The 20437-nt window shown below is 37.6% G+C and overlaps 1 protein-coding gene across 2 annotated transcripts in view; it reads left to right on the top strand.

Annotated features, from left to right (window-relative positions):
- tulp3 (TUB like protein 3) overlaps positions 1-1385 on the top strand; it is a 28306-nt gene extending 26921 nt beyond the window's left edge. For both annotated transcript variants that reach the window (XM_053237191.1, XM_026919515.3), the window contains exon 12: positions 32-1385. In XM_053237191.1, coding sequence (XP_053093166.1) covers positions 32-165 — 134 coding nt within the window. In that variant the 3' untranslated portion in view covers positions 166-1385. The remainder of the gene's footprint in view (positions 1-31) is intronic.
- Positions 1386-20437: the final 19052 nt, after the last annotated feature.

The raw sequence follows: 20437 nt of genomic DNA, 5'->3' as shown, positions 1-20437 counted from the left end.
ATATTTTTTCTGTCTGCTTGTGTCTCCGCAGCGGACTACATCGTGATGCAGTTTGGACGTGTTGCTGAGGATGTGTTCACATTGGACTATAACTACCCCATGTGTGCACTGCAAGCCTTCGCCATCGGCCTGTCCAGTTTTGACAGCAAACTGGCCTGCGAGTGATTCATGCTATCCCTACCTTCTTCGTCTGTAACTCATGTGACCACACACTCCCTTGATTCATTCATTCCATTCATTCCATTCATTCCATAGCTGGGACAGTTCTTCTCCTATTTTTTTGGTCTCTCCTCTCTAAAACTCGACCATCCTCCTTCACTTCTAGTCCAAATTTTATGCATCAGCTCTGATTACAAACCCAAAGTAACAGAAAATACACATCTTACAAAAATTCCTGCCTCCTAAACAACAAGATTTCATCAAGGAGAGAAATTAAAAGGAGTATTTATTTTGTAAATTGCAGCGTTAATCAGAATATGATTAGTTCTGTAGTGAGGTGAGGAGTGATAACATTCAGCTCTAGGGGCTCGACTTACTCCTAAGACTTACACACAGTCCCCTGTCGAATATTTTCTGATTGTGAGTTCACTAGATTTAATATTTTGTCAATTTGTTTAGACCTAATTATCACCAGCCTGGAAGGTAAAAAAATTTTCAGTAGATTTTTTTTTTTCTTTAGACTCAAAAGCCATAAAACCATTTGGAAGAATGTAGTATGTAAATAGGAAACAACTGGGTCACTTTGTTAAAAAAGAAAAAAAAAAAGAATGGAAAGCTTTTTATAAGGGAAAGCCATCATATGTATACCAGCTGCTCTGAATGTGTTCTGTGTTAACGTGTGTCATGTCAGCTCTGTTTTACATCAGCACTTCATGGCTATAAAAGATGCAGTTCAGTTTACAGTTGACCAACGGCAAAGGGATGTTTATCCCCCTGTTCGGCAGTGTGAATAGCGCTTTGGTGTTTGTTACGCTTTGATTGGTCTTATATAGCTCTTAAATTACATCTGTTTTTAAACATACTCAGATTTTAAAATGCGGTTTTGTGTTGTGATAGTGGATTTTTACTGTGGTTTCGCATATTGCTGATTGTTTGTGTTAAAATATGTGGCAATGTTGGATTTTTTTTTTTTCTCTTTAGAAACCTGTCATGACTCACACCCCCCTTACTTTTTTTTTTTTTTTTGGTAAACTACATGTTGAAGTGAACAGAGCTGATAGAAGAGCATCTTGTCCCTTAAATGTACACCAATCAGGTACTACAATCAGGTAAACTAGACTACTGTGCTCCCTTCCTTACATTTCAAACAGCCTGTTTATTTTTCCTACACCATCCTTAAATATTTACTTAGTTTTTCAGATATATTAAATTATGATGGCTCAGCATTGCAGAGTGAATTTGTAACAATCTTTGTAAATATGGCTGTTTAAATCAGGGCTTCTTAATTCCAGTGGCTGGAATCCATTGCCATGCAGACAGCGTAGTCCAAATATAAAGGTGCAGAGACTTATTACAGATTATATGAAGTTGATTAATTCGAGGTATACATTAGCTGTTAGTTCTTGTGTGTAAATTCACACACTCAGGAGCATGAGTAGGATACGATTTTTTTTCCCCCTGAAATTACAGGATTACAAGGTAACTGTCCAATCATACACCATGTCTAACCATGTAACCGTGACACTGTAACAACCTTACTCAAAACAGTGTGGTCCAAATCGTGAAAGTCTTGATAATTAACGAGATCAGTTGGATGAGGTAGTGAAATCTTCAAAATCTGCAGGGTCTTGGTCCTCCATGTCAGTAATTAAGAACCCCTGCTTTAAGTCAGGTATCAGACTGCAGTTCTGGAGCACCACAGTACTGCACAATTTAACATTTTATTACATCTGATTGAACTCTTCAGTTAATTGCTAAAGCCAGTATGGGCTGAATGTGGTGTGGTAGAAGGAGAAACTCAAATCTCTGCAGGGCTGTGACCCTCCAGGAGCATGTTTGATACTCCTGCTTTTAATGCTTTTGTGTGCCTTGTTATTTTATATTGGTAAAATGCAGTGAAATGATGCCCTGCTTAAAATAGAAACACAAAGGAGAAAACTATTTTGGTAATAGTGATCTGTGAATTGAGTCCTAACTCTCCTAATATGTGACATGTGAAGCACATCTAACCCCTGAACAGTTAGTGAACTCCTAGGGTCCGTCTGAGAAAGTAAATCCTCTTTACTCTCTTGCTATATATAAATATACAGTTCTGTGCAAAAGTCTTAGGCACATGCAAAGAAATGCTGTAGAGCAAAGATGCCTTCAAAAATAATGAAATTAAATGTTTCTACATTAAAAAAATCCTATAAAGAGCAGTAAACAGTAATAAATGAAACAAAGTCAATATTTGGTGTGACGATCCTTCACTTTAAAATAAAGCAGTATCTGAGGTGCAGTGTGTGCAGTTTTATAAGGAAATGAGCTGGAAGTGTTACTGAGCATCTTGCAGAAGCAGCCACAGTTCTTCTGGAGACTTTGACTGTCGACTCGCTTCTTATTTCTGCAGCGAAACCCAGCAGCCTTCATTATGTTTTTATCTGAAAAGTGTCTCTTATGGAATCTGCTGCTTTCTTTACTGACATACAAACATTTTTCTGTAACGTTTCATTTTGTGCTGGAAAACTAATGTTTGGAATCTAAAATGTTTTTGTACTGAATCAATAATGTAGAAGTCAGAAAATAAACATCTATAACAAAGTTTGTACTAAAATAGAAAATAGGGTGCCTAAGACTTTTGCACAGTACTGTGTGTGTCTTTTATATATATATATATATATATATATATATATATATATATATATATATATATATATATATATATATATATACACACACACCAATCAGCCATAACATTAAAACCACTGACAGGTGAAGTGAATAACATTGATTATCTCGTACAGTGGCACCTGTCAAGGAGTGGAATATATTAGGCAGCAAGTGAACAGTCAGTTCTTGAAGTTGATGTGTTGGAAGCTGTCAGTGGTTTTAATATCATGGCTGATCAGTGTATATATATATATGTATATACACACACAGACACAGTATATTGTCTGCTACTTGATTATATTTTTATGTAAACACACATGATCCTGAGGCAGCCTGTCCAGAATCGAACAAGTTCATTGTAGCTTGAACCGAGAAATCCAGAGGTGCTCAATTCAACTCAATTCATTCTGGAACAGACCCTGGTACAGTGGATATAAAAAGTTCACACACCCCTGTTAAAATGGCAAGTTTTTGTGATGAAAAAAAAAATGAAATCAAGATAAATCATGTCAGACTTTTTTCCACCCTCAATGTGAAATTACAACATTAAGTGAAAAACAATCAGAAATATTTTAAGGAAAAAAAAATAGAAAAAATAAAGTTACAATATCCTTGTTGCATAAGTGTGCACACCCTTTTATAATTGGGGATGTGGCTGTGTTCGGAATGAATCTCATGTTCAAAAGTAAATATCATACAGCTGTCATCGATGAAATTATTCTGATTAACCCCAAATAAAGATCAGCTGTTTCTGTAGGATTTTCTTCACATCTTCTTGGTTTCATCTGACTGCTGAAGCCATGATCTGCAAAGAGCTGACAAAGCCTGTACGGGATCTCACTGTCGAAAGGAATCGATCAGGAAATGGTACAACAAAATGTCCAAAACTTTAGATGTACTATGGAACATCATCATCATCAACAAGTGGAGAAAATGGGCCAGCACAGTGACATCACCAAGAACAGGACGTCCCTCCAAATTTACAAAAGGACAAGACAAAAACTTACCAGGGAGGCTGCCAAGAGACCTACAGCAACATTAAAGGAGCAGCAGGAATATCTGACAAGTACTGATTACTCTTTGCATGTGACAACAATCTCTCATATTCTTCACATGTCTGGGCTGTGGGGTAGAGTGGCTACACGGAAGCCCTTTCTCACAATAAACATCCATGGGAAAATATTACCAAGTCAAGATAGACTCTTACCCAAAAAGACTGAGTGGTGTAATAAAATCAAAAGGTGCTTAGTTTAGGGGTGTGCACACTTATGCAACTAGTTTATTGTAAGTTTTTTATTTTTCTTTTTTTCCCTATAAAAGTTTCTGATTGTTTTTCACTTTATTTGTATACTTTACAATTGCACAATAAAGGTGGGAAAAGATCTGATGTTCAGATGATTAATCTTAGTGTCATCCTTTTACTTCACAAAAACCTGCCATTTTAACAGGGGTGTGTAGACTTTTTATATCCATCGTAATTCTGGCTTTTGTACATTTACTGTATGTACTGCGTGTGATGAAACAGCCAACAGTTTACTAGAAATATTGCAAAGCATATATTTTCCATTTCTATTTTACTTCCTGTGTGTTTGAGGGACTCATTTTTGACAATTTGAGGTCATGTAATTTCAGAAAGTGTATTATACGCTGAGCTGTACATATGGCTGTAAATAAAATGTCAGTGAAACAACTGCCTCTGGATGTTTGGGGAAATATATAAAGATAAATAACACATTTAGAATGGTGTTCTTGTTCACATTTGCTAACCATTAATACATATTTCCTTGTCTCAGCAAAACAAAAATCTGAATTCTAAAAATCTAAAATGGGCATACACAGTGCATCAGATTTATGTTATAGGTTTTGATATGTAAGAATTCGCAGGATGCGTCCCATGTCTCTCATTTGATATGCAACTACAGTAAAGGTCTATTAATTCCTTTCACAATTTCTGATCAACCTGACAAAAATCTTATACTGTAGGTGAGTGTAGTGCCATCTTCCTGTAATGTAAAAGAAGAAAAATCTATTAGTACTACTGCTGCATTCGACTTGCCACAGAAGTGGGAAGTCAGTACACAGAATTACATTACACATTTTCAACCTCCGTTAGGACTTAACTTGACCTGTATCTGCATGAGTTTTTGCACTGCACTGCTGCCACATGATTGGCTGATTAGATAATTGCATGAATGATCAAGTTTACATGTGTTCCTATTAAAGTGGATGGTGAGTGTATGGGTTATCTTTGTTTTCTGCAATAAAGCTTTTTGCTTGTCTTTTAAATTTCTATAGCAGAAGGTTACTCTGAATTTAGTCCGGGTGACAGACAACAGGTGTGACTCCTTTGTTCTGTAGGTGTGGAGGGAATTGCTTTCTATGCTTAGGTCTGAATAGCTCAAAGTTTGAGAGCTCATGCTTAATATACTAATTAAAAATATGCAGATCAGAATTAAATAAGACCACTAAATCCAACATATTTGAAGATAAAAGTTGTAAAACAGATAAAAGTTGAAGATAAATGATGAAGATAAATGTTTTGCACTTTATTTGTATACTTTACAATTGCACATTAAAGGTGGGAAAAGATCTGACATGATTTATCTTAGCGTCATCCTTTTACTTCACCATTTCAACAGGGGTGTGTAGACTTTTTATATCATTGTAATTCTGGCTTTTGTACATTTACTGTGTGTGATGAAACAGCCAACAGTTTACTAGAAATATTGCAAAGCATATTAAGAATATTATATTAAATTTTGGAGTGGAGTAATATTTGCAGAAATTCTATTTTACTTCCAGTGTGTTTGAGGGACTCATTTTTGACAATTTGAGGTCATGTAATTTCAGAAAGTGTATTATATGCTGACTTTATTTCTGATTTATTCAGAGTGAACAGATACAAATTCAGATACAAATAGGAAGTAAATTTTTTTTGGTCTATCATCAGTGGTTTGCTCTAGTACAGATATATTTGTAAAGACTATGCACTAATAACTCACAGTTTTCTTAAAATGAAGATTTTATCAATACTGCACATAAGGTTCATGACCAGGTCAGTGTTGTTCAGTCATGAATGGCAGCTATGCTTTTTTTTTGGACAAAAAGATAAAAAATGAGTGATTGCCCAGTTTTGGAATTCAAAATGTGTTTTGAAATCCCCAACATTATTGTATTTACTCCTCTGGGCTACAAAAATATTTCTTCCACACACAACAGCAGTTGTGGCTTCATTAGAAGAGGTTTGCCTTAACGCTTTTGTACTTGGGCTTCAGAACACGGCAGTCCTGCTGCTCTTTCCAGCTCCTAAAGGACAGCCATGGAGCAGAAGAGTTTCATGAACATTTATTTTTATATATATATTTTTTAATTTATTAATCTTAAAAATGTATTATAATAGTGTTAAAAAGAGGAAAAACACAAGCATATCAACAGCACAGTTACTGGGAATCAAGAGGTCAACCTGTGGTGTAATTCATTATGCAGCAAAAACACAGAGAACTTATTATATCTCATCACATGCCCCATGGGTATCATAGAGTTGTTCCTCCAAGTCCTCCACTGAGCCTTGCAGTTTTTTTTACATGGTTCATTAGGTTGGAGTTCTCGTGCTCCAGCACTGGACTCCAGAGCATTCTAAGTCTCCTCAGCTTTAGCCAGAAAGACCTGGAAGTTCAATGACCAACGGGTATTCACTTTATTTACTTTTACACTAGAGATGGAACTGAATAGAAATATATTATTGAAATTGAACATGTGTACTAAACAGAAAAAAAAATACAGATACAAATATGATGCTTACTTTCTTATTTTTTAGGAAAATTGCCAGAAAGATTCACAGGGCAATGGGATACAAAAAAGAAAGAAGTAAGTTTTTACTTTCATGCATGAGCAAGTGCTCAGTCAAACAATCAGCTGGAAAAACAAAAACCACTTTCATGTAAAATGTTCATTTACAGTGTTCTTTCATTCATCCTTTATGAGATATGACCAAATATGAATAACTTACTCAGAATGAACAGACACAAATACAGATATGAATAGGAATTGCAGAATTTTTTTGGCCAATCATCAGTGGATTGTTCCAGTAGCCTGACCTAAATAGTGCCTTTCTGAGCTCCAAACTAAAGCAATATTTCTACCATATTTCTATAACAACTGGCCTGAATATCACAAAAGAAATATTTTTTTTATAGAGCAGTCCACATCATTGCTCTAAAAGATATTTAGATAGCTTACTAAGTCACATTAGGTAGAAACCTTGCCAAGAAAGATCCACAGGGTGACTGGTTGAGATCAATAATGAACTCAAGTGATTAAAAGATGAGTCACGGCCCAATAAAAAAAAAATCCTCCTCTCCTTCTCTCATTGGACTGCGTATTTTGTGTGTTTTTTGGTTGTACAGCACTTTGGGTATGAGTAAGGTGCTATATAAATTAAACTTATCAATATTATTTATTCTTATTATTAACTCTGGGTTTCAAAATGGCGGTGTGAAATCCCCAACATTATCCGACATAATCCCCATATTGTATTTACTCCTCTGTACTACAAAAAATTTTCTTCCACACACAATAGCAGTCCTAATTTATTAGCAGAAAAGTGATTGTAGTACTTCTCAGCAAAGGAGGTAGAAAGAGAAAGAAGGAGAAATAGTGGAAGGGAGGGAGAGAGAGAGAAAGGGAGAGACAGGAAGAGGGGAGATAGAGAGGGTGGTGGGTGTGTCTCACTCCTTCCCCTGCAGCATGCCATGCCTGGGTGTTTCTGGCTCCTGCATAGTATGGGTTCTCTGCATCTTCTTCTACAAAAGGTAAAAAAGACAAAGACAAAGAGTTGAAGGTATTATGTAAGTCCTCAGATCTCTGCACTGACTGCCAGTACCTAAGATCTGGTAGAAGTTGCAAAAACTACATTCAAGTGTTTTAGCTAGAATTGCATTAAATTCATGAAAACAAACTTGCCTGACCTTTTTAAGAAGCCTTCCCTAGTTTGGGCTAGACTTCTCAATCTCCATGTGACAAGCTGTGACTGGCCTTGGGGGTAGGATGATACACACAATGTCCTCAAACAGGTACCAAAGGATGTCTTTGTGGTCTGGCCAGAAAAACCTGTTGATCCCAATCTTTTGCATACAACAGACCTCAACATGTGCTTCACTTGTTCTTGTATCTGTGATGCCAGGGTACAGGTCACCATCATACTTCAGCACACACTATTTGCCAACAACTTCAGGACTTTGCCACTGAACTGCTGTGGCTGTTGGAGCCGTAAGAGCTGTCTGTTGATTACTGAACGTGAAATGCTTTGATATGATGAGGTGAGGAATGAGGTGTTGTAGAGCTTCTTTTCTGTCCTTGATCCTACGGTAAGTCTCCCTACACTTTCTGCGAAGTCCGTGCTTTTCTCTCACTGAGGTCATTGATTGTTGTCTTCTTGCCTGACTCTAGGTCTTTCCTGTATTTATCACATTCCTTCTCTAAATATTTTCTCTCTCCGCTCTGGGTCAGCAACGCATCAAGCGCGATATCGCCGCTGCTCTTCTGCAGTACGTAGTGGTGGATTGGCTCCCTGTAAGGATGGTATTCACAATGTAAAACTGATCTAAAATGTCAACAACTTCAGTAATTTCAACCGTAAAACTTAAAAATCAGGTGAATATTATTATATCGACTAATATTCACACTAATAAATCAATAAACCAGAAGATTCTACTCACTCCTGTTACTGTTACTCAGTCCTGTTACTCTTTATATGAGCAACAGAACTGAGTTTTTAGCATAGAATTAGCATATACATGGCGTACATGCTAATAGCATGAGGAGCACATTCTAGTGATTTATCAAAAATTTGAGGGAAAACCTGGGGACATAACTTTGCTTAATAATAAAATGTATTTTACAGTTAATTTTCATGCATATTTATGGAATGGCTCTAATATTCACATCTGCAATGGGCCATTTCACGTTTTTGAGTCATTCAATTTTCTTTGAAAATGTGTAGTTGTAAAGAGACACTGTGATATTATTAAAACTGCAATGTTGATTATAAAGAACTGCATTGTATGATTATCCTGCCATGAGTTTTTCATTACACATCAACAATTCCCAAGCTCTTCATCCGCCAGGTCATGTGCAGTGTCACCTGGTGCTTTTTTTAAATTAAGGTAACACAGAGTCCTTGCATTATTTTGAAAAGTATGGCCTAATGCAAAGTTTTTCTCACTTAGCTTCAATATCTCATCACACTTCCTACATGTCTGCCTGAGCCTTTCCTCCACCTCTCCCACTGAGCCTTAATGTGTTTTTACCTTCGATGACCAAAGGTTATTAGCTTTATTTACTTCTACACTAGAGAAGGAACCAAATAATTTCTGTAAGCTTCTGTGGATAAGGGTCTCTGCCAAATGCCATAAATGCAAATGAATATGAATATGTTATTGGGATTGAACAGATGTGCTCTAAATAGATATAAACTTCAAATATGTTGAACATGTGACTTTTTGTTATTTTTTTTTTAAGAAGACTACCAGAAAGAATCGGACATTCACGTGCAAGCAAGTGCTCAGACAAAAAACCCGCTGTAGAAACATGGATCATGTTCATGGAAATATTCTTGATACGTTTCCAGTGTTCATTCATTCATCCTTTAGGAGTGTAACTGAATATGAATAACTTATTCAGAATGAACAGACAAAAATACAGATTTGAACAGGAGTGGTTTGTTCCAGTGGGCTGACTGAAACACTGCCTTACTGATCTTCAAACTAAAGCCAAATGTCTTCCATATTTCACTGGCCTGAATATCATAAAAGAAATGATCAGGCTTCCACAGATCAGGCAGTCCACAAGCTGTGCGTAGGACTGCTGTGGTCTCCAAAAAATAACCATTTAACCGTAATCCTGTTGGTTTTGCTCCCGCTCCTAAAAGACAGCCATGGGGCAGAAATGGTTCAAACATTTTACATTGTACTTTTTTTGAAAACGTGTAGTTGTAAACAAACACTGAGATACAATTAAAACAGCAGTGTTGCATTGTATGATTACATACATACATACAGTACATACATACACCTGGTGCTTTTTAAAATAGGAAAAAAACACAGATTCTTTGGTTAATTTTGAAAAGTATAGCTAAATGCAAGGATTTTCTGACTTACCTTCTAACTCCTCACATGTCCTGTGTGTCTGTGCGAGTTGTCCCTCCACCTCCTCTACTGAACCTTGCAGTATTTTTACCTGGTCCTTCAAGTTGGAACTCTCATTCTCCAGCTGAACTCCAGAGCATTCCGAGCTTTCTCTTCAGCTCCAGCCAGAGACACCTGGAAGTTCAACTACCAGAGATTATTAGATTGCCAAGAAAGATCCACAGGACATCTGTTTGGGATCAATTATGAACTGAAGTGACAAAAAAAATGAGTGTTGGTCTAATTCTTGATTTCAAAATGAGACCCCACCATTACTGTATTTACTCCACTCCTAAAAGACAGCCAAAGGGTAGAAAAGGTTTAAACTCGTATGTTAATGTTCACACCTGCAATGGGTCATTTAACTTAGTTTGAAAATATGCAGTTGTAAACAAATGCTGTGATATAATTAAAACTATGATGTTGGGTTGTATAATAACCATGTCGTGAGTTTTTAATTACACATCAGTTAGTTCTTAAACTGTTCATGAGCTGGGTCAGGCACAGTGGTGGCCGGTGGTTTTTAAAATAGAGGACGCACGAGTGTCTTTTATTTATGAATTGCAACGTATCTGTTTCATCTGTTGGTCTGTCTTCCTGTTTAATTCTCAGTCCCTCCCAAGTAAGATCATCAAAAAGCTTTTCCAAAACCAAGTCGACAAAATTAGTAGTGTTTTAGTGCCACACTAAAAAGAACACAAGCTGCTAACCAGTGAGATAAATTTAACTGAAGAAGGTAGTGACAGCTAACTAGCTAAACTGAAAAAAATCAGAAACAGATGCAAATATTCTGCTTCAGGCAAAATTTTATACTTAAAATTTATTTACAATATTTACAGATTACAAAGATTACAATAAACAGCAATACTACTTGTGTAAAACTGTTATGAAATAGGCTACTGACCACTAATGCAGCTCTGAGCAGTCTGTGATTCTGAGTGGCACCAATATGTTTAAGCTTGAGATGTCAGTCATGCTATAAAATACTCTATTTACGTGCAACTCATAATTTGTTATAGTGTTAATTATAGTTATAGTGTGAAAAATAGGGAATACACAAAAATATTTATATACAAAATTTTCTTGCTTACCTTAAATATCTTGTCAAATGTGCTGTGCTTCTTATAGAGTGGTTCCTCCAAGTCCTCCACTGAACCATGCAGTATTTTAACCTGATCCCTCAGGTTCTCAGGTTGGAGTTCTCATGCTCCAGAGCATTCTGAGTGCAGGGAATTGATAATGGACAAAGGTATTCAGAAACCAAAAATTACAATTTGTCGCAAAGCCATTGTTAGCAATTACAGCTCTGAGATGTGTACAGTAAGAAGTAATAAGCTTTTTGCAGGATTGTGGTCAATTTTGGTTCATTCCTCTCCACAGATCATACATACAACCCTGAATGAAATGTAGTTTATCCATGCCATATAAACAAATAAAATTTTCCTTACTTTGTAAACATACATATTTATTTATGTCTTTCCATACTTTTTTGGTTCACTTTAGTCAGCCCGTGCAGCAAGGTTGACGGCAGTCCGTTGTAGGATTCTAAGTGGACAGGCAGCAACAAAGGCCACAGCACTACATAAGAACTCCACTTAGTTGGCCACAGGAACCATAAAATGATGGATCCCCACTCGCACACAAGGGGATCTGAGGAGCTGAGTTAATTACTGCCTGTTTGTGTCTGTCTAATTTCAACTATCCTGTGAAAAATAGGCCAAATGTTAGTTCAACCCTGACCTGCAGATGAACACTCTCAGACCAGGAAACCCCCTGTCAAACCTATTGAATTAGACCAAATGGCTGACCCAAGGGATAACACGCAAGGACCCATAAATCTGATAACCTAAAACCCAAAGGGGGGGCTCGGCTTCCAAGAAAGTGTTAACACGGCCTGATTGGTCTCCCGAGACACCACTCAAAAGCCGGCCAGACCGCTGGCGAATCCACATCGCCGGGAAACACCTCCAGACAGCAATGCAAAAAGGAAATCCCCACCTAGAGCATTGCAAATGCAAGTACAGTATCTACAGGTTCTCACTGAATCGGTGCATTTAATACAAAGTTTAAAGCCTTTCTGAAGAAGGAAAAGAAGGTTAAATTGATAAGTTCGGTCAGGTCAGGTTTTTTCAGGTCATGGTCTGAGAAATAGCATACAGTGCTAGAAAATTGGATCTTCATTCATTCTCTATTCAGAACCCTTCTTTGTTGACATTTGTGTGTGTTTATGTGTTAGATTAGTTTCTGGGTATTAGAATAGTCTAATAAAGTCTCATCTGATTTTAAAAGAAGAGTTTCTTGTGTCTCTGTACTTATAAGTTAATGTCTTAATCTGCCGATCTTGTTACTCTCGGTGCTCTAATTATAGTGTTTTCACTATATTTAGGATATTATTGCCGGTGGCCACGGAGGTAATATCCCATGCAGAATTAATAAATGCACTAATTTCAACTTATCGCTTGATGAATAGTTGATTACTTGTTGCAATATTAAGTTTGCAAAATTTCCCCTCTGAGCTGATCTGCTAGTTTCCCCTACATATTTAGGTGGAGGATGCAGGCAGTTCAGTCTAATTTGTAAACCCTACACCAGCAAGACAGCAGCTCTCAGCAGGTAGTCTACATTTAAAACCAGGTTATTGGTAAATATTTTGTTATGTGGCCTGTGGAAGGAAGAACAATAATTTGTCAGGTAATATATTAGCAATTGCACTGTTTCAGCTTTATTAAAGGAAATAAATTGGTCATTGTAATTGATCATGCTAAACAGTGGCAACCAGGCCAGTATTAAGGGGTATACAACTGTGTTGTTAAAGGTTTCAATGGATACAATCTTGCCCATTAATGGAAGGGAATAAAAAAGAGAATAACCAAAGTGTCATGTTGAGATAGCTTAGCTTGTATGCACTTAAAACAAGAGTTGGCCATTTAGACTTATAAGCACTTTATTAGGAACACTATATAATACTGGCTAGGCTAAATTCTTCATGGTATGGATTCCACAACATGTTGGAAACAGTCCTTTGAGATTCTGGTCCATGTTGACATGAATGCATCACGCAATTCCTGCAGATTTTTCAGGTGCACTTTCATGCTGTGAATCTCTTGTTCTACTACATCCTAAAGATGTTCTATTGGATTCATATCCGGTGACTGAGAGAACACTGAACTCACTGTCATGTTGAGGAAACCAGTTTGAGACGACTTTTGCTTTGTGGCATGGTGCATTATCAAGCTGGAAGTAGCCATTAGAAGATGGGTAAAGGACCATCCATCCATTTTCCATATCACTTACCGCGATGCCAATCGGCCTACAACACATGTATTTGGACTGGGGGGAAAACCGGAGTACCCGGAGGAAACCCATGCAAACTCCACGCACACAGGGCAGAGGTGGGATTCGAACCCCCAACCCTGGAGCAACAGCGCTAACCACTAAGCCACCATGCCCCCTGGTAAAGAACCATTCTAGCCATTCTCCATTGGCCTCTCTCACCAAAAAGCCGTTTCCATCCACAGAACTGACACTCACTGGATAGGTGTACAATTGTTCCTAATAAAGTGTTCTGTGAGTGTATATGTTCCCTTGTTTTGTAATCAAGTGTTATTGATATGTCTTTCCATTCGTTTTGCTTATTTTAGACTGGTCAAGCAGTGAGGTCGAGGGCAACCAGGCAGGAGAGCAGCTTTCAGTACGTAGTCCACCTTTAAAAAACAGGGGTCTCAATCGTGTATATGCACATTTTTGTATGTATAGAATGTGATTTATCAAGTTTTGCTTCTGCATGAAGATGTGTGTATATTTACTCACAATCCTGACCATGTGTATGCAGGAACCCCTAAGGGTAAAAATCCTATCAGCATAAAAAAAAGAGAGTTGTTACTAATTTCGGCAATCACAACAGGTAACAGATGAAATAAAAAAGCAAAGTAGAATCGTATGAAATGCATATCTAAGGATCGAACGGGATGACGCCTTGTTTGAAGATTTGGCTCATGCAGCTTTGCAGAGGAAGGAACGTGTTTTAGGGACCACTGGAAATTCTACGCTGAAAATCAGGAGTGGATCATCAGTCGATTTTGCTTGCCAAGTGCAGTTTTATTTGATCTCCATTTTTAGAGATTCAAAGAGAAATTGGAGACAGGTCTTCCCAACCAACTAAAAGTTGAATGATGACACGTCTTACCTTCATTCATATCCCTCACTCCAAAATATAGTGCATTTCCAAAACCTGTAGCAGAAAAGACAGCAAAAATGATTAATTTTCAGGCCATCGCAGGGTTTCTAAATGTAATTGGGGCAACAGAATGCACTCATTAATTCTATAAAAAATTATTTTATTTATTTATTTGACAACCCACTTGTAAAAGTGCCAAGTACACCATTTTTTTCTTCTTTATTTAGTCCACCAGTAGCTCTACTTCACTGTCAGTGAGGTTCGTCTCAGACCTTTCGACGCAGTCAGTGTTGTCTATAACAAGCAGTGCTGAGTGCTTGGCTTTTTAAAGGGAAGTTGTTTACCATATATATCTGTGGGTGTTTCTTTATGCAAATGAGTGTGGCCATGCACACAACCACATCAAGTTACAATGTTTGAGATTTATCAAGGTCCTCAGCATACAGCTGTGCATACGCGTATGTGATGAATCCCAATTTTCTTGTGCATACACGTGGTTCCTACACGCAAAATTAGAACTTATCTACTCATGCTTTAATAAATATCTTTAATAAAAAAAGGTCATTGATAAATGTGTTAATATTGTATTCTATAGACTGTTGTACTGTACCAATATTAACAAACATTAACACACAGTCAGCAGACCTTTCTGTCAAGCTAGCTGACTGTATTAACATCAGTCTGACAAAAACCAGCAAACCAGAAACCCAGTGAATTCCTTTGATGAATTCACACTATTGTTCTCATAAGTGTTTGCCATGATTAAACCATGAAGACGTCAGTGTGGAAATATTTTAGGCAATTTATACAGCTTGAAAAAAATCGAGTGAGGCCCCTCATACCTTAAAGTATTAGAAATGCCCCTGGTTGAAACTACCTTTCTCAACTAACTCTAAACGCCATCAGTGTGAAAGTGGAAACTTATTCTCAAGAGGCCAAGCAAGCAAAATGTGGTACAGGCAGCTCTTGTTAGGCTGGTGACAATCTGAAATTGAATGATTTAGTTGCAAGCAGTTATGTGATCCAGTCCATAGACTTTATTTATCCATTTAATACCAGACTTCTTTTCTCACCTGCAGTGAAACATAAACTATATAATTCATGGTAAATCAGATGCTAAGGGCTACTGTAATGTAAAATATGAAACTTTATGTGTGAGAACCTGTGTAAAAAGTAAATGTTTGCAAGTAAGACCTTACGCCAAACTTTTTTCATAGGGGGTATAAAAAATACCGTATATTTACAGTATATGTGTGTGTGCGTGTATGCGTGTGTGTGTGTGTGTGTGTACACCATCCTAAAGTACTATATTTTTATTTATCACTAACAATTGTGTCATCTATAGTCCAACTACTATATAGAAGATTCTAACTAATGGCTGTACCTGTTCGTAATTTAAAATAATGTGTCAACATTACAATCTCCAGTCAAAAGAAAACCAATTACAAGCACATAAAAGGTTTAAGATAATAAAAAAATGTGCTGTCGGCTGTTGTTCCTGTTCACCACTCAAGGATGTCCATTAAAAATATGTTGATTCCATTTTAGAGATGATTTATACTTCTGCGAGCGCGTTTCTGCAAGCACGCAGAGCTCACACAGGGAGTCAGTCTTCACACTGTTATGTAAGGTGAGTGTCTCCAGTAGGGGGTAGTGATGCATGAACCAAATCAGAATGAACAAAAATGAGAAATAAGCAAAGGAGCATTCCATATTTCATTGTAGAAATAACGAGTAGAAGATAACACAAGCATAACTTTGTTTTGAAAAGTAGTGGGGGAAAAAATAAACCTTGATCAATTATATTATTATAATTTGGAACATTTTCACTCTTCCATATCCAACAGGATCAAGTGGCTCTTGTATCAAAGCACTTTGCTGTTCTTTTTGACTGGAGAGTGTGATGATATATTATTGTAAATTACATAACCATTAGTTAGGATCTTCTAAATCTGTGGTTTATATAATCTAAATCCTCTTAATGGGAGTTCATTAGAAGAAAGAGAACGTAAAGTGTGTAATCCTGCAGGATTAAATTGGCCATCAGGTCTTCCACAGTTTCCACAGTTGGAGCTGATTCTTATGCCTCCTTGATGTATAACAGATCACACACAGATTAGACATGTAGAGGCATATGAAGGCTAGGCTCGTTGTTGGCTCTTCTGGTGAGTGTTCCTTCCTACAGACAGGACATTGTCGTGCCTCCTGAGTGTTCCAGCATTTCAGCACACGTGTCTCACACAGACTGGCGCTGAATTTCAGTGCCACATTATCCTTAAACATGCCACAACAGATCAGGCAGGTGAGCATGCCTGTCATTATTGGACAATATTTGTTGTACAGTTTCAAGATTGCTGAAAGAGTTCTATGGCAAGCTTCACCTAATGCTCTTGATCAGGAAAGCATAATGACACTAAATTCTTAGTAACAACTCCAACTACTTCCAGTTGCTTTCATTTCTCTGAAAAAATTGTCAACCCCGTTTATCACCACTAGATGACAGTGTGTGTTCATACAAAATGGTATCTGTTTCAGGCTTGTGAACAACCCTAAGTCTGTGTGCTTGTGTGTGTGTGTGTGTGTGTGTGTGTGTGTGTAGCTAAACCCATTTAAGGTTGAAATAACCTCATAAAGACAAGAATACATGAGAATTGGGAGATTTGCAGCTTTAATTTGTAAAACTAAAAGCTGCATGCATGAAGGTTTAGGTTCCTTAGCTCTCTCTCTCTCTCTCTCTCTCTCTCTGTGTGTGTGTGTGTGTGCAATGTATTTTGTGTGCAATGGGGGGTGCATGTATTTTATGAAAGATACTGAAAGTGCTGTTTCTTTACTTATAGAGTATGCACTCATTGGCCATTTTATCAAGTATATCTATGTACTGGAGGCCTTTAACACCTCCCCTTGTGAGCTCATGCAGGTTGCCAAAAGGAAACATGTCTCTCCAAAGACTGCCCTTTTTCTAGGAAAACTGCATGCCTTGGTGATAAGTTTTCCTTGTATGTGATGGTTGCCGGATGACTCTGGACTGACTTTGTGTTTGAACTCTGGGTTTCTGCCCAAAGTCATATCACTTACTTATTTTAGGTGAACTCTGGATAACTACCAGGGTCCGTGACATTCCTAAGCAGCACTTATATTAAATACCATCATAAATACATCATACCAATCATGGTATCATGTCATTTGGTGACTTTGTGAATTTGTTGAAGGTCTCAGCATGATGTCCAGCTAACACTCACTGCCCTTGGCGATTATCCAGTGTTCACAGAACCATTTCTGTGTTCACACAGCGCTAAAATGTCAGATGGTCAAAACTAAAAATCTCCTCTCATTAGCCAAAACAGTGAAGCATAGCACATTTGTGATGGCCAATCTCACTCACTTAACAGAAATAAACCTCCATTTGATTAGAACTTGCATTTTTGGCTTCCCACCCATAATTTCAGAGCTCCATGCAAATTTAATTAAATGCACAATTTCACAAGGTGTGCTGATGCTTATTAAGTACCAGTTACCTCTATTCCAGCATGTTCAGCCAGTTTTCAAATCCTGTGGCAAAAATACCTCATGAGAAAAGTACAAGTTCAGAGTTTCATCTAAAGCAATTATCAGAGAGCAACTCTTACACTGTGGCTCTGCAATGGGTCCTTACATGACCAGACACATAGACTACGTTTACATGCACATCAAATTCTGTTTAAGGTCTATACTCGGGTTGCAGCTATATTCCGAACACGATGTTTATATGCGTACAGGCATCGTAATATTCCTGTATACATGGTTGCTGTAAGTTTGCCTGAGTTGCCATTCCTAAATACCTAGCCTACAGCTAAGCATCTGTTAGCACCCACAATTCTTTGCGGATTCTCATGCGCATATATCTCCTTTCAGTGGATTTTCTGAATAAGGTGTTTACATGCAACACATTTCCGATTAAAACAGGCATATTCCAAAGGTGGGAATCGGAATTTGGGGAAGCAGAATATTGTCTTAATCTGAATCAGGCAATCGGATTACGGTGTTTACACGCATGACTCAATACTAATTAGAATTCTGATTAATATCGGGATATTGATGTGCATGTACACATAGCCATAGACGGCACATACGCACACTCAAATACAACTGTCAGTGTCAGTTGTGAGGCATGTGTAGAGATGACCAACAGGGAAGCAATAAGCCTGAGGGTGCTCACTCTGCTATACAGGTGTCAGGCCCAAAAGTAGCTTTGCTCCAGTTCTCCCATTACCATATTCACTCAGCATTACTGGGTCTGTTCTCTTTTCCATAGTCTCTCAGTTTCCCCATCCCCAACCAAAAGACTTCAAATGGAGCTTAACAGTGCTACATCAGTTCAGTAAGCCAAAGCTGATAGGAACTATGGTGCAATTCAGCTTTTCCACTCCTCATCCCTTGCTTTAAGCTGTCAGAGAGAGAGAGAGAGAGAGAGAGAGAGAGAGAGAGTGAGAGAGAGAAAACATAATCACAGGTTAGTTTCCAGAAGATAAATCTGTACAAAGAGATGCTTCATATCATCATTATGTTTCCTACCTGCCTCTCCTCTGTGGTGTTATAGCCATTAGTTTTCTTGCCTGTCTCTGTTATGTGGTGTTATGTCCATCAGCTCCTCTTTCCACAGTCCCGTAGCGTCCACTTATTCTGTGGGAAGTGTCCGCTGAGTGAGTGGGCACTGCCCATAAATTTTCTTTCTTCTTTCTTCTGCCACATCAGTTTCACTTTCCTCACTACACTGCAAAAAAATGCTATCTTAGCAAGTGAAAATGCCTTGAGTATGGGCAAATGTATCTAATATTTCTCATTATAAATCAAATATAAGATTATTTACCCTGTTTTTAGACTCTATGGCTCATTTCTAGCTTTAAACTTATTATTATAATAATTAATTTTGCTTCTTTCTAGAAATACATGCTTACAGTTAGAAAAATTATCTGCCTATAGAACAAGACTTTCAAGCTTAAATGAGTAAAAATGTCTATTTTTGATTTTGATTTATTGTAATCAAATTGTAATAATAAGAAATTTTACACATTTTACACTGGGGGCCTGTTTGTGTTTTAATGAGAGTAGAAGGGCCAAAACATTCCATGTATCTACATGAATGCAAATGACAATTTCTGTCCAAATTATTGTGCATTACTGTGGTGGTTATAAAGCTCGGTACTCAAGAGAGCGATAAAGAGTCTTTAAATCATTTTGAAATGTTTCTATTAACATCATCAAATCATGAAATTTGAAGTTGGGAGTAAAATGCTTTATAAATTCTAAGAGATATCCAAGCATTGCCAGAATAGCAGGATAGCCAAAGCCACTTGCGCAAACTTCCATCTTTGCCTGGCTCAGAAAAATCTGTCCTGAAGTTGTCTCCATTTTTCTTGACCTTTTTTTGTTAGAACACTCATTTTCAATGGCATTTTCAATTGCTGTTCCATCGGACTACAAAGCTGATGATGTATCACATACAGTATGCAATATGTTTATATGAAACAGATACAGTATGTTTATATGCAAGAGACTCATCCAACTGCTGGTCTGCCATGACGGTTGAAGAGAATCCTGCCGCTGCCCTTAGTGGAAAATAGCGCCGCTTGCTGCAACGCTCGGAATGCAGCTTGTGCTTGCGTTGTATTGTATACACAGTGTATATGCAGCGATGCAGGAAATCTACTTGCATAGCTAGAAACATATGCATTTGCGTAGATATGAAGGATAGATTTTGGCCCGGAGGCTTTCTGCAACCATGTCTGCTGCCGTGTTCTGAAGATGAGCGTTTTCTCTAAGAGATGTGTGGTACTGGGCTCCATTAGAGACAAGTCACTGCTTTACCCCACAGGAGGCTCCTATGGGAGAGCAGACACTCCACGGATTGAGGGAGCACTGAACCCTACATGTCTGTTGAAGTCTGTTGGGTATTTTAGGAGTGGAGGATATTGATGTGGTCTGTTACATATGGCAGAGAGCAGAGAGTGTTTCAGTAGATAGACTCTCTGCTCTGTGCTGATTGTATGGTAAATGGTATGAAGTGACTTGTCAGTGGTCTTGGACAAGGAAGTGAACTTTGTAGTGTCTAGTTACAGGCAACTCCAGAATTAATGGCACCATTCATAAAATGAGCAAATACTGTAAATACAAAAGAATAATACATTTTATATTTTTACTTTTTTTTTTTTTGACCTCACATATGTGGGAACACTATATAGATTTATTTTAAGACAAATATTAAGTTAATAATAAGTTTTCTTCCCTGCAT

The sequence above is a fragment of the Pangasianodon hypophthalmus genome, chromosome 9 (assembly GCF_027358585.1).
Source record: "Pangasianodon hypophthalmus isolate fPanHyp1 chromosome 9, fPanHyp1.pri, whole genome shotgun sequence".
Taxonomy (NCBI): Eukaryota; Metazoa; Chordata; class Actinopteri; order Siluriformes; family Pangasiidae; genus Pangasianodon; species Pangasianodon hypophthalmus.
This window is presented reverse-complemented; position numbering and strand designations above follow the sequence as displayed.